This window comes from Anser brachyrhynchus (genome assembly GCF_964034855.1).
Source record: "Anser brachyrhynchus genome assembly, chromosome: 10".
NCBI classification, from domain to species: domain Eukaryota; kingdom Metazoa; phylum Chordata; class Aves; order Anseriformes; family Anatidae; genus Anser; species Anser brachyrhynchus.
Window position 1 is genome coordinate 12,629,962 of NC_137705.1, and position 14,000 is coordinate 12,643,961.

General features: G+C 44.6%; 1 protein-coding gene across 5 annotated transcripts in view; it reads right to left on the reverse strand.

Moving 5' to 3' along the window:
• Positions 1-14,000, reverse strand: part of FLNB (filamin B) — an 87,862-nt gene that overhangs the window by 24,701 nt on the left and 49,161 nt on the right. For all 5 annotated transcript variants that reach the window (XM_080606151.1, XM_080606150.1, XM_080606148.1 and 2 more), the window contains exons 12-28: positions 13,703-13,840; positions 12,466-12,592; positions 11,704-11,840; positions 11,100-11,293; positions 10,637-10,750; positions 9,972-10,115; positions 9,501-9,624; positions 9,077-9,237; positions 8,394-8,484; positions 7,970-8,139; positions 5,465-5,582; positions 4,445-4,707; positions 3,246-3,843; positions 2,839-3,012; positions 2,291-2,453; positions 1,758-1,918; positions 323-490 (exon numbers count right to left, since the gene is read on the reverse strand). In XM_080606151.1, the coding sequence (XP_080462277.1) occupies positions 323-490; positions 1,758-1,918; positions 2,291-2,453; positions 2,839-3,012; positions 3,246-3,843; positions 4,445-4,707; positions 5,465-5,582; positions 7,970-8,139; positions 8,394-8,484; positions 9,077-9,237; positions 9,501-9,624; positions 9,972-10,115; positions 10,637-10,750; positions 11,100-11,293; positions 11,704-11,840; positions 12,466-12,592; positions 13,703-13,840 (3,045 nt within the window). The remainder of the gene's footprint in view (positions 1-322; positions 491-1,757; positions 1,919-2,290; positions 2,454-2,838; positions 3,013-3,245; positions 3,844-4,444; positions 4,708-5,464; positions 5,583-7,969; positions 8,140-8,393; positions 8,485-9,076; positions 9,238-9,500; positions 9,625-9,971; positions 10,116-10,636; positions 10,751-11,099; positions 11,294-11,703; positions 11,841-12,465; positions 12,593-13,702; positions 13,841-14,000) is intronic.

Consider the following 14,000-nt stretch of genomic DNA (forward strand, 5'->3'; position numbering starts at 1 on the left):
ATGTTGGATTTACTTGTTTATGCCTAAACCTAAGCCATGTTTGTTCCTCGGTGATGCTTACTCATCTCACTTCTCTAACCTCTGAAGATTAGGATAAAGCGATTTAAAGACATTGCTCAAAGCAGCCCTGCGCAGCACACAGTTCTCCTCCTCTTACAGCAACACAGGTGGATCAGCTCTCCAGATGCATGCACCAGAAGAATGGGAACCAAGGGAAATGCTCCTACAAGGGGCATCGCCACCCTTGCAAGTAGGACCAGGAGCATGATACCCACCCGAGTGCAGAGATGGGCACAGCCAGGTTGAGTTTTTCGCTTCTTACCTCTGGGTCCTGCCACCACCACCTCCAGGGGCGCTACTCCTGCCTTGCTGGTGTCTACAGTAAAGGACTGTGGGATTTTGGCTCGAACAGCTGTTCCCAGACCTGGCCCTGCAATCTTCACCTTGCTGGGATCCACAACATCCTTCACAGGAACCTTGAAAGGACTGCCTGGAAGTTAAGGCAGATAGTGTTAAATCAACACAGCTTTAACAGTTACAGTAAAATGCCCAAACGCCTGAAAGTGGCCGGCTCTGGCTTTGTGGGCTGAACCATTTTAATACCTTGGGCACTTCTGTGGTACCCAAACAAGACGAGTTACTATCAAAGACAGCACCAGTTCAACCTATGCTATGCACTAAATCAATATAGAATAAAACTTGCAAGGCACAGGCAACTGATCAAATGGCAGGTTGCAGTACATAACTTTAAATGTAGAAATAACACTTTTAAAGGGGAATATATGAAGGGTTGGCAGACTGCACCTGGAAGTAGCCAGGCTGAGTGCTGCAGACTGCTGAACCCAAATCGTCTGCTGTAAGTTTTAGTCCTCAGACCATCTGCTTCTGCTCTGATCACAGAGTAACAGTTGTGATTTATCAGCTTTGAACACCTGAGAAGAAATTCATGAAACCAACCAGAAGCACAAACAAAGCTTCACACAGGCACTTGTTTCTTTCATTTTTTTAACAGTTTCGGTATGTTGATAAATAAAATGGGGCCAATAGGAAAAAAACAGCTCCCTCTGAGTGCCTGGGAAAGAATATTAGATATATGCTCTATGACAGCACTAAGCACACAGTGCAGCAAAACGTGCCTGGTGTTTAGGAGCATTAATCACTGGTTTCAAGCAAAACATCCTTCTTTTAATTGTAAACTGCTGGCTTCCAGATGCATCTGGAACACTGCTTAAATCTACTTCAGCTTAATACCAGTGCAAATACACACACAGATTAATGCTTGCTTTCAGAAACGGTCACTACTCTTCCCTGCAGTGACCAAAACTTAGAGCATTTAATACAATCCCCATGACAATACACTTATTACATTGTCCATCCTCATGACAATATAGGCTTCATAAAACCCCCATTAGACCATATTACTGCAGAACAGTCTGGAAGGCATCCAACAAACCAAATGGCTATTTTCTTACCCTAACAAGTTACACTGCGCTTAAATCACATCCTCCCTGACCAAACACAACCAGCATGGGCTATATGTGCTGTTTGTCAAGGCTAGCGTCCCTGTCCTTATCCCACCCATCTGGACATGCTCTTTTGCTCCCCTGAGCCAGCTACTAAAGTTTCTTCTGGTACTCCCAAGAAAAGCAGAATGTTAAAACCTCAACATCCTCAGCAAGAGTGAGATGCAGCGAAGGCATCAAGTCCTTAGCTCAACACCTTCCCTCCTCAGAAAGCCACTGAGCAAGAGCTCTTACCAGGAATATGTTCTCCCCCATATGTGATGTTGACATCATAGTCTCCTGGAACATAAGGAACATACTCGGCGCTGCAGCTCCCGTCCTTGTTATCTTTACAGCTGATTTTAGATTCTGAAGGTCCCTCAACAGTTATTCCTAGGCCACCAATTCCTGCCCCTCTGCAAAAGAGAAATACAGATTGTTAGAATTACCCATTTGTAGGAGCACTCGTGCTACCTTTTTACCCTTAATGAAAATGCAGCAACCTGACTTGTGATGTCCAGCCTTTAGTGTGCTCTGGAATGCAAAGCAGTTCAGCGTAACCTCACCCACGTTTTCCCAAAATTTTATCCTCAACCATTATCAGCTTGTAATCTCTGCAGAGCAAAGTGCTCAGTAACCTATGAGGTAGCATACACATTAATCAAGAGTACATAGTTTGGCCCTTTTATAAATATTTGTACTGGATTTAGCATCTTGCACTGCACAACCCATTACGCTCCTCCCTCTCTCCCTCAGATATTCTTGAAAGATCAAGTAGGCCTAGGTACCTGGTCACAACCGAAAAGGCATTTGGCTGATTTGTGAAAGCTTCTTTGAGTCCGGGTCCTTGCGCCTTTACACGTGACGGGTGGCAGCCCTCTGTCACATTCACTCTGAAGGGACTGTTTGGCACAGGCACACCATCGTATGTTACGCTGACTGTGTGGGGACCTGTTAGAGGAGGAAAACACACACTAAATTCCCTAAATATTTTAAACACTTCACTTCTACAAGATCCTATGGACTTAGATGTCAGCAGATGCATAAGACCATCCTCCTGCATTTCACAAAATTTGAGTAGCATTTCATAACTGAGACACCACCTACACACTGTTCTTCTGAAGCTAAGTTACAGTAAGTCATTTATTCAAATTAAAATAGGTACTTTCTGTAGAATTAGCTTCTCTACTGGCAAAAAAAAACAACTGCCAGAATGCTAAGTTACTGGCAGACCTCAACAGTTTGCCAAATGAAAGTGTCAGAAGAGATGTTTGCTGTTGGTTTTCCCCTCTCAAGTGGAAAAAAAGACAAAAAACAACAAAACAACAGAGGTTACCCTTTTCAAACGGCGTGTACTCTACTGCATATGTTCCATCAGCATTGTCTTGGATCTGACAGTCTGCGGGGGAGCCAGATGGGCTTGTGATCTGTGTCCTGATGTGGTCACCACCAGCTTTTGTTAGAGGTCGAGCATCCACAGTGAACTCAGTTGTAGCTTCCCGGAATACATCTGCAAAACAACATTTTGAAGAGTCACTTCAAGAACCACATGCATTTCAGACGACAAAACATTTCATGAACCAGCATGATAAACAACTCGTTTGGGAACATAACAAAACAACCCCTTTGAAGGTCACCATGGAAACACACAAAGCTGTTACAACTTGAATTGTTTAGAATAGCCTGTGTAGGGTAAAAGACCTTCAGTCCTACAAACTCTGACAAGAGCTGGGTTATTCTCACCTTTCCCTTCCACTCCTGGTCCAAACACTTTAACTCTGCTTGTGTCCACTGCTGGCTCCACTTTGACCCGGGCAGGGAATTTAGGCACTTGCTCTCCTCCATATTTCATCTTGATTGTGTACATGCCAGCCGAGAGAGGCACATATGTCACAGCATAGGTCCCGTCTTTGTTGTCGTCAATCTGGACTTCAGCTTTAGAACCAGTATCCGACACCATGTCCACTCGAAGGTCACCGGGACCCGCTTCCGTACAGTCTACATTCAGCAGCCCTGCCTCACCTACTTTGCCACGTTCGAGACCTGGGCCTGTGGCAACAACTTTAGAGACATCAAATGGCATTTGTATGTCTGCTTTAAATGGTGAACCAGGAATGTGGACCTCTTCGAAGAGGATGTTTACGAAATACTCTCCAGGCTTTGTGGGCAGATAGGAGACAGAGCAGGTTCCATCACCGTTGTCTGAGCATTCAATCTTAGCTTCACATGGGCCTTCTACTGTCAAACCCAAACCACCAGTTCCTGCCCCTTTGGTATCTATCGTGAATTGGGCTGGTTTTCCAACAAGGCCTCCTCGAAGACCTGGGCCATGAGCTTTTACCTAGAAGAGAATATGCAGTTGAGCTTAACTTTTCATGTTATTAATAGCACAGACCACCTAGACAGTTGTTTATATGTGAGACTTGACTAACAAGCTCTTAAAAATAGACAGAAAGCAAAGTCTCTGTCACTCCTCCCAGCTTTACTGTACAGTTGGTGTCTCATTACTCCAAACAAGTTTCTAGACAAGGATATCCATGCTCTTGCCACAGTTATTTTTATCCAGCCACTGAATATAAGAGGTAGACATATTGAATAGTGGATAGCTGTGGACAAGTTTTCCTTGAAATTTATTTCCTTAGAAAGAAACATCTCAATTAATATATTTGATACAGTCATGAAGCCAACTTCTATTAAATTAGGAGCAACTCTTGCATGTGCCACACTATGCAAGATGCCTGCGGTATTCTTAATTAGTTCAAAATGTTTCCAAATGGCGTTTTAAGGATGACTTCCATGAGTCACAGAGTCTGCAAAAGAAACAACTCAACGCTCTGAGGAAGGATGTTCCAGGGACTAGTTCGGCCAAAAGTTTCATACCATAGCACACGATTCAGTTTTCAGTTATTATCTGCTGTTACAGCCATTAACCATTCCCTTACCTTGGAGGGATCTGGAGGTAGAGTGGCCTCCACAGTATAGGGGCTCCCTGGGATCGGATTGCCATCATAACTCACATCAACCATGTACAGTCCTTCTTCTCTTGGGATGTATTTCGCCGTACTGCACTCCTTACCCGGAACTGGCTCCACCAGACATGGCACAGCTTTCCTTGAAGGACTGGCAATATTAACATCTAGTTTACCTTGTCCACCAGCTCCTTTGGTGTCAATTACAAATTCCTGATCCTTCCCTACTTCCACTCCTGAAAAAAGTACAAAATCCATATTACTACATTGAGTACTTAATGTTTGACAATGCTCCAAGAAATCCCTAATGCACATATCATTGAGGGAGCAAGCACTGGCAGGGCCTTACTCAGCCTACGCCCTTCTACATAAAAAAAAAAAACCACACAACACAAAACGAACAAAAAAATCAAACAAAAAATAACAAAGTGCCCTGGCTAATTGGAAGTTACAAAGCTACAGTGCTAAACAAGGCTGCCAGACATGGTCTAACAGTGTAATAGAGGCTCATTTCAGGAACACAACATTTCACAGCCCTAAGTTGTTCTGCTTTCAGAAAATGAGACCGTATGAATGAAACTCCACACTGTGGCAGTTACATATATTTGAACAATGATCTAGCCCCAGGAAAACCAATTTCGTCAGCAGGTTCCTGGTTTGGTGAAAAATCCAGTCCTGTTCACCAAAAGGGACTAAACCCCAACACAAACCTTGCTACATATTTTTTTTTGCCACATTTTTTTTTCCAAAACAAAAACAAATAAAACAAAACAAGAAAAGAGGAAATTTGAAATTCAGTCCTCTAAAGGACCAGCTAAGTCAGAGTAGCAATGCTATGAAATTGCACGAAGCTGGTTTATCCCTCGATTACAGCAAGTTAAAGAAAAGCTTGTTTCGCCCACTTATGTTATAGCAGAACGTGTTGGCTGTTGCACAGACCTAGGAGACCCTTCAGAGGCAGGCTATGGGGCTTCCAAGCCCAGACGTACTTACTGTTTTCGAGTCCATTGACTTTAATTTTGCTTAGGTCAAGCGGAGCAGCAACTCCCACAGTGAAAGGGCTTTTAGGGATAGGATCACCACCATAAGTTACCAAGACCTTCATTGGACCCTAGTTGGAGAATTTATGAGTTAGATTAACGCCTCACTTCATACAGATGCACTAATATTCAAGCAGTACATAATCATTTCACCTAATCCGTTTTTTTCTCCTGGCATGGAGGCGGCACAGGCCGTCTCCCACCCTCCAGGCCCTGCAGACCAGGTATCCCACCCTGCTGCCCCGAGGCCAGGCCAGAGCCCGGCCTGCAAAGAGGCCATATTATTACAGCATTTCAAATACCAGGGCTTTAAGCTGTACAAGTCAGAAAGATTAATGCTCTTGTGTATTTTGGCTGAAATACCACACAGCCATGGCAAGTTCCAGCCCAAGATGTGTGCTCCTTTTATTCTCTTCTACCGCAGTCCATATTTTAGCTATATTCACTGTTTGCTTACTTTTCGTTCTTGGCTCGTTCAGCTCCCAAGTGAAATAATCATGGATGTTTCACACAAGCTAGTGAATAGCTTCCATGATTATTCTTAGTTGTTTTTAGAAAACACACACACGGGTAGCTGTAGCAACACCACAAGTGAGAGAGATAAGGCTGAGTAAACAGCATTAAACCAAGGATCCTCTGCTGCTGACGTGGTCCCTCAGGAATTTAACTACCTAGACAGTCCTCCCACCGCTCTTTAAGAGTACAGAGTCTCACCGCTCTGCTCTTAGGTAAGCTCCTGCTGGCGAGCCCTAAAAAGGCAGGGTTCAGGAATGATTTACGCACTCACAGGCTGGAGGAAAAGCAAGGCTACTAATTACTGTACAGTCTAATTTCACCTCTTTCTAACCACTGTTTTCCTACCACCGCTACCTGTGAGCATCTCCTGTCAGTCCACAGCTTTTCCACGACCCAGCATGCTCCCTCAGATGCAGGTTTCCACCACACGGCCACGTACACACTCACTCTGCAGCCAAGGGACTTGTACTGCCCCAATGTTGAAACACTACCAGCTGAGATGCTCCCCAGAGCGCTGCAGAGCTACCCCTGCAGCATCCGAATGCCACGGTCTAGCAGCTGAAGCTATGTTATTACACACCAAGTGTTGTCCATAGGTTCTTCAAGGTTTTCTTATTTTTCCCAGCTTTGGGACTACACAAGGAAAGATGTGAAAAGCTACCAGGTCTGCCCATGGCTTAATAAAATCCAAACTCATTCACTAACGAAACTATCCCTCACACAGAGACAATAAGCCAGAGGGTTTCTAATTCTGGCACCAGGGTGCAGTAACCCTGAGGACAACCTATGCAGAGGACACCTGGTTTCAGTATCTGGCTTGTCTCACCTCTGCCCTTTGCACGAAGCAAGGTCACTGCTCACAATACACACCCGCAGGGTTCGGGTTACTTTGCTCCCTCCTGCATACCAACCCTGACTGAACAAGCAAAAGCTTCTCCAAATAGACACACCAGCCACATCCTGAGATCACGCAGCTACTTTATTCAAAAACAAACGCTAGCTCTACGATGCGCCCAAGAATGCTAATCCGGTATTATCAGATAAATAATGTCGCAGCCCCCCATATCAGCCCATTTTTATACAGCTACATTCAAGGAAGTCAGTACAGATGACCATGAAGCTCACTTGTTTGCTCAGGATAGCAAAACACTTTAATCTCAGCACTACAGTGCCTGTGTCTTCAGAAATACATGAGAGTTAGGCATTCTGGAGTTTAACACCACTTTACAAACACACAAGCACAGCACAAGCAAAAATACTTCTAGTTATTAGCAGCTTCCACTTTCAGCTCTTTAATGGTGTTGCTAGGAAGCATCTGTCTGAACCAAAATGTTAGACTGAAGTTATTTTCAACCCAAGGGCAAACCTCAAATACAGGCAAATACTTTGACGTGTTTAATCTGCAGTCCAGCTTCCCTGCTCAGCACCAATTCCTTCACTTTTCTACTTGTGTGGGGCAGTACCATTGCCCAAATGCTGTGCTTTTTCACCTTGTTCTGGTTTTGCAGCAGAGCAGTGGCCCGCTGAAAGCTGGCACACTGCAGCCCCAGCATTACAGCACTGCAGACGGCAGCAGCAGCCAGGCCAGCTGTGCAGCAGCTGGCTCCGTTTCAGACCCCAGAATGGATCACCACCTTTCCTCTTCAACAGATAAGGCAGCACAGATATCACCAGTGTGGAATGACAACATGAGCTCTGTGCTGCTGCTTCAATAACTTGGTCCCAGGAAAGAAAACAGTGAAAAGCTACCCATAACTAAACCAGAAATCTGTACCACTAGCTTCCCATTCACTCTGTCATGACGGCTTTGTCTTAGCGGAACAGGACATCCTGGCAGGTTTTAACCACTAATTCCCCTGTGTACAGGCACCAGGGAAGGCAGTCATGGCATTACAGCAACATGAGACATTCTCTTTTGTATTCCTACAGGAGTCAGACCTACCTGCTGTATTGGGGTGTACCGAACGGTGTGGGAATAGTCATAGTTGTCAATGATATCCAGATCTGTCACTGCCTCTCCTGGCACAGGGCTGCTGAACTGCACATCCAGTGGTGCTTTTCCAGCTCCCTTGGTGAACACGGTGAAGTGTGTTGGCTTGCCATTTTCCACACCTGAAGAAAAATGTTAATTCTAATTTACGCAGAGCTCACACACAGAAACTCTTCTCAAGAAGCATTCAGTACCTATAAATGCTGCTCAAGCAAAAAGCCAAAGGAACAGAGCCCTTTCCAATTGCCTGCCACCCCAACCAGCTGTATCCAGCACTGCATTGCTGAATCCCGGCAGTGTCCAGCAAGGCAGCAGCTACCCCACAGCAGCTGCTCGTGGTCTAGCACTAGCCATGCCATCTCAACCTAGGTCTCACCAGTTTTGTTCAGCCCGGGTCCTTCAGCTTTCACTTTGCTGGCGTCATGTGAAGGGTCCACTTTAACTCTGAAAGGGCTGGCAGGAATTTCCTGCAATAGAAAATGGAGCTCTAAACATAACCATGTCACTCTTCACTACCCAAACTAGAAAGATAAAATGAAAGCAGCAACATCTTTAAATGGTTATCTCCAGCAGCATCTTAAGTAAAGTTTCACCTCACTTAAATGTTCTGCCTTACTGAACAGCAGCATTCAAAGTCTAGGACATTGTTAACAGCTGGACTGCTTGCAGGGGCCTCTCCCACTTTTTTCTTTAAGACCTTATTTTTATTCCCAAATTCCCTGGTGAGTAAGATAGGTTTTCTATCATTTAGAATGTAGCTTTGCCTTGCCTCTAGACCTAGGAGGTAAGCCATGACTCACACCACACTCACTATGCCAGCTCAACATGTTACTTGCTTGAACTTCTTGAACTTCATAGTCTCCAGCCAACTCCCCCTTATTTGTGTACCTTCAAGTATGAGAAAAGAGTTCTTAAAACACTGACTAGACAAGGTGCATGTAAGCGGAAGTGAGAAGAGCCATCTGTACATTGCCACAGTCAGCTGTTGAGTGCCAGGTGCTATGCGGCCGGAGAACACAGACTCTGGAAATATTAGGCTGTAAAATGAAGATTACAAACCTCTCCTGCAAAAAGCACTTTAATAGTGTAGCGCCCAGCGGCAGGTGGGGCATACTTCACTGTGAACGTATCGTTAGCATTGTGGATAATGTCAAAATCTATGTCTTCTTCCTCATCGCTGACCACACGAGCATCACACTTAATTCCGACACTGACATCACCTAGGAAAAGCAAATGGAAATTTTTCACCAGATGGTACAGACATCACTAGCCAAACAGCCAGCACATTCTGATTTCCAGCAGTTGCACAAGTCGCAACGTTAACTGATGAAATGGATCACATCACAACTCATTTTAACGTTCTGTTGCCCGAGGTTCTTCCATTTAAAAAAAAAGGAATACCAGCAGCAGGAAACAAAACATAATTCCCACCCCTGCATGACCTGCAGTTCTGATACCACAGCAAAACCCAGTTTGCCTTTACCTTCTCCTGCATCAGTGCAGTCAACAGTGAAGTGGGTTGGCTCGCTCGCTTTCAGGCCAGTTCTCTCCACACCAGGTCCGAACACCTTCACTTTCTGAGGATGACTCCCCTGACCTATTAGGACCTGTATGGATTCACAAGGGTCAGAATCACACACCTGAGTCATGCTTGAGATCAGAGTCAAGCTGGAGCATTACCTGGGCAGAGGCTATATGAAAACAGCACCAAGGTAAGAGCAAACTGCCCTAACTCCCCCAGGCTGCGTCTGGATTGATATTAGACCTCCAACATGTGAGCTTACAAAAGCAGAAAGCTCTTTCCAAGTGGAAATATTCCCACAAAAGACAACAGACAGGCACACTTTCTTCAGGATCACAGAAGGGGTTTATCATCCTAGATATAATGACAAGTAGTCTTAAGCACCAGTGTCCTGCTTGGATAGAAGTAGTAATATCCCCCATCTGTACTTACCCTAAATGGGCTATTGGGCACGTTGGCTCCTCCCCAGACAACAGAAATTGTATGTTTGATTGGCTTAACTGGCACATAGGAACAAGCAAACACACCGTCAGGCTTGCTCTTTATCTGGATATCAATAGGGTTTCCTTCTCCATCCTAAAGAGCAGGGAATGTAAGCAGAAGGGTCAGGTACTTCAAGAATCTTTGTATAATTTGAATATCCCAAGACTTTCAAAATGTTTTTTTCCTCAGAACTGCAGCTCAGAAACACTGAAGAAACATACAGATTACACTCCTGTAAGTCTTCCTCAACTAAACTGCTTGTTTCTAACATCATCTCACAATACATATTTCAACAAGTTCACCTGAGATTCACCGGCTCAAAGACACTCCAGGTGCTTTTTAATGACAAATCCATAAAATTACAGCCTGCCTCTTTGAGGAGGCTCCAAGTGCAGGAGTAAAGCCATGTGTTTCATACTCGAGGGAGAAGTCACCTCGTCTTCAGTTGGATTTGCTGCCTGACTACATTATACAGATCAAAGCACAGAGCTGCAACAGAATTACACACTCAGAATTAAGTGGTGTGTAATTGAGTAGAAATACTTAAGGCATTTTTCTCAATGGTTCTAAAGCCCTTTTGCTGGAGTTTCACATCTCTGCCTTTGGCTTTTTACCTGCGCATACATCTTCAGAGGCGCTTTTCCAGCATCCTTGGTTTCAACTGTGAACTCAGCAGGATTGTTCACTATACAGCCAGTTTTCTCCAAGCCTGGACCATAAGCCTTCACCTGAAAACAAAACCAAGAGTCTTAGCTTGCAATCCAGAAATTAGCAAAATTAAGCTATTTATTTCTACAGACCTTCCCTTCCCACAAAATTCATGAAGCACAGGATACAAGTAGAGGCTTGTCTGCAAGTTGATAATTTTGACTAATTCAGCAAGTTTCCATTATATTTAATTGAAACCACAGCAGTATTATTAGAAAAAGCTGAGTAATATCTGGCTGGAGCATGGCAAATTCAGAGCTGTAAGTAGAGTCAAGCTTAAGAGTCTAGTGTGTTACCAAAAGCCTTTAGAAACATCTCTGTAATAGTTTTATCAAGGACTCGTATGCCACAGTGAGCTCTATACACTACCTTATCCGGGTTGAAGTCTCCTGAAGCTGGTCGGATGAAGGCCATGTAAGGACTGTCTTTTATGTCCTCATCATCGCACATGATGTGCACAGCATATTCACCAGGCTCTTTGGGCCAATACCTTACATCACATGAACCATCATTCTTGTCATCACATTCAATTTTAGCCTGAGAAGGACCTTCTATTGCAAAGCCTGAAAAAGAAACACTTATTTACCAACTACACAATAGGTTTGTGGTAGCTGCTAATCTGTTTCCCCAAACTGCTTTTTATTAGCCTTAACCATTCCTTACGCTCTCTATCTCCCTTCTTCAGCAACATCATTTCCTTCTGTATCTCATCCCACAAAACTACAGAAAACATTCCCTGTCACAAGCATGCTCCTGTCTCTAGGACTTGCCTTCAGTACAGACTTCCGCCCTGATATATAAATTTGTGTTTAGACTAGAACATCTTACTGATCTGTTTTGGTTTTTTTTGTTGTTGTTGTTGTTGTTTTTGTTTTGTTTTTAGTTTGTTTTACTGCTTCTCACATTTCTCATTAGTTTGTTACTGGCATTGCAATATTTAAGTATTTCAGGCAAACTAAGTGAAGTAACATACCAAGAGAGCCAACTTCTGTGCCAATGGACTCTACCACAAAGTCAGCTGATTTGCCCACAATCCCTTCATGCAGTCCTGGCCCCCAGGCTCGTACTTTCTGAGGACCTGCTTCATGACCTATGTGAACCTCAAAGGGGCTACAAGAGAAAAGAAAAGCACACAATTAGAAACAAGGACACATACAGCATACATGCTTTTTCCCCAGGCATTTTAATAAGGCTTCACACTGGATTTCCCAAATTAACAGATGCTATCTTGTGGTGGCACAGCGCCCAGCAGACAGTCTTTCTAGCAGAGAGGTCATCTAATGTATCATGCACTTATACCTCGCACCACAGATCCTGAGTGTCAAGTACTTCGTTTGCGCTGCTTGCTGTAGTCTCTGACACTAAAATAACAGATCCCTTCAGAAACTTACAGTGAAGTTCAAGCTGCAGGAGTTACCTGAGCCATCAAGGTTGTGTGTGTGTTTTTTTGTTTTAATTTGTTTTTTGTGTGTGTTTTTGTTTTTTTTGGTATTTTTTGTTGGTTTGGTTTGCATTCACCATTTTGGGATTATCAAGACTCATGCGAATCACCTTTCAAAACCTTCCCAAAGCCTCTGCAGCCCTAAAACTGGCTGCAGATAAACTGTCACAGCAACTGCTGGCTGTAAATGTCCCACCAGAGCTTCTTCGAAAGTCAGCTTTGCTTTAAAAGCCTGCCAACTACACAACCTGCTGAATGACACAAAAACCTCAAACAACGCTACTTCTAACTCACCTTTTGGGGATGTTGTGTCCACCCCACGTAATCGTGACAATGTATTTCCCTGGGGTAGCTGGATAATATTCAAATGCATATACACCGTCCATAAAGCCTTTTTGTTTCACAAGCTCCTCCAAGCCCTCTGTTGAAAGATCAGTTCAGCATTAAACTTAACAGCTTCCATCCTGCCGTCAATTACTCAGACAAGTTCATGTTTTCTAGTATTTATTTTAACTTGTAAGAATAAATTTCTCCCACCAGAGGAAAAAAAAAAAAAAAAAGGTCAGGTTATAAAGGAAGTTAGTTCTAGTTGCCCTCTAGGACAAAGACAGCAAACACTTCCAGAAGAAATACAGCAGAAAGTATTTTAAGTTACCAGACTTAATAGGTTCCCTTGTGTTTTATTTTCTTAGTCTGCAGTATGATGCATGTCATATGTTAAAACAAAAAAGCTTAACATTTGTCAGACTTTGCAACCACAAGTATGCAGGGAATGCCTACTTTTCATTTTCTTCAAGATGAAGAATCTGGGGAGAAAAGCCTAATACACTAAAATTTACATCGCTACGGCTGCTGCTTCCCCCCGCCCCCCCGTAACCGCACGAAGCCACACAGTCAGAAGGCTGTGCGAGTGGAGGAGGTGAAGGCAATACAATGCACCTTTTAATACAGCCCCAGCCTGGGGGGAGGTGACTGACTCAAAGTACAACACAAACAAAGCCATTCCCTGAGCCCAAGCACGGGGAATGGGGAGCAGCAGCACAGCCACCACTGCTGCGCAGCCCCAGGACCCCCCAGCACAAGGCAGCGGCCACCAGTGCGCCCATTGCACTGCTGTGCTGTGGGCTGAGCTCGTGGCAGAGTGAAGGACCTGGGGCCAGATCCTGGCAGAACGTCTCCATGCCCGCCTGCAGGTTCCCTCGATCTTCTCCTTCCCTGTTCACGCAGTGCTGAGCACCCAGCGCAGCCAGGATGCTGCTCTAAGGCATTCCTAGCTTTATGAGGGCAGGTTTTCCACCTTGCCAGAGACCCTGGAGTATGACTTGCTCCCACAGACCAGATAAAGATGCAATGTGAGCCCATAAAGCTTGGAGGACAGACAGTGGTGTGGATTTTCTCAGTTATGCTATGGTGATGCAAACCCCACCGGCTCCAGTAGGCCACCATCTCCTCACTGCTCCTCCTCGCAATCTCTGCTTTGCTCCCTTCCCCAAAACCCATCCACGGCACAAGTTCATCCCACCACACTTACTTGGTCCTTTTATAGTCACGCCGAGGTCTCCGCTGCCCGCTGCTCTCGTATCAACCTTGAAGTCAGCTGTTTCCCTGATGCGGACGCCCTTGGGTTGCAGGCCTCTACCGGTGGCACGACAAGCATTTGGATTGCAGGCTGCAAGGGAATTTCAGACATCAATGCAGCCTTTGATTCTCAAAACACACGCAGCCTAGCCAGCTTGGAACAACCTTTAGTTAAATGTTGACTCAGGGCAACCACAGCTGAGCTTGCAGCACAAGTCTTAATGTTATGGTAGTAAGAAGAACGCATACAG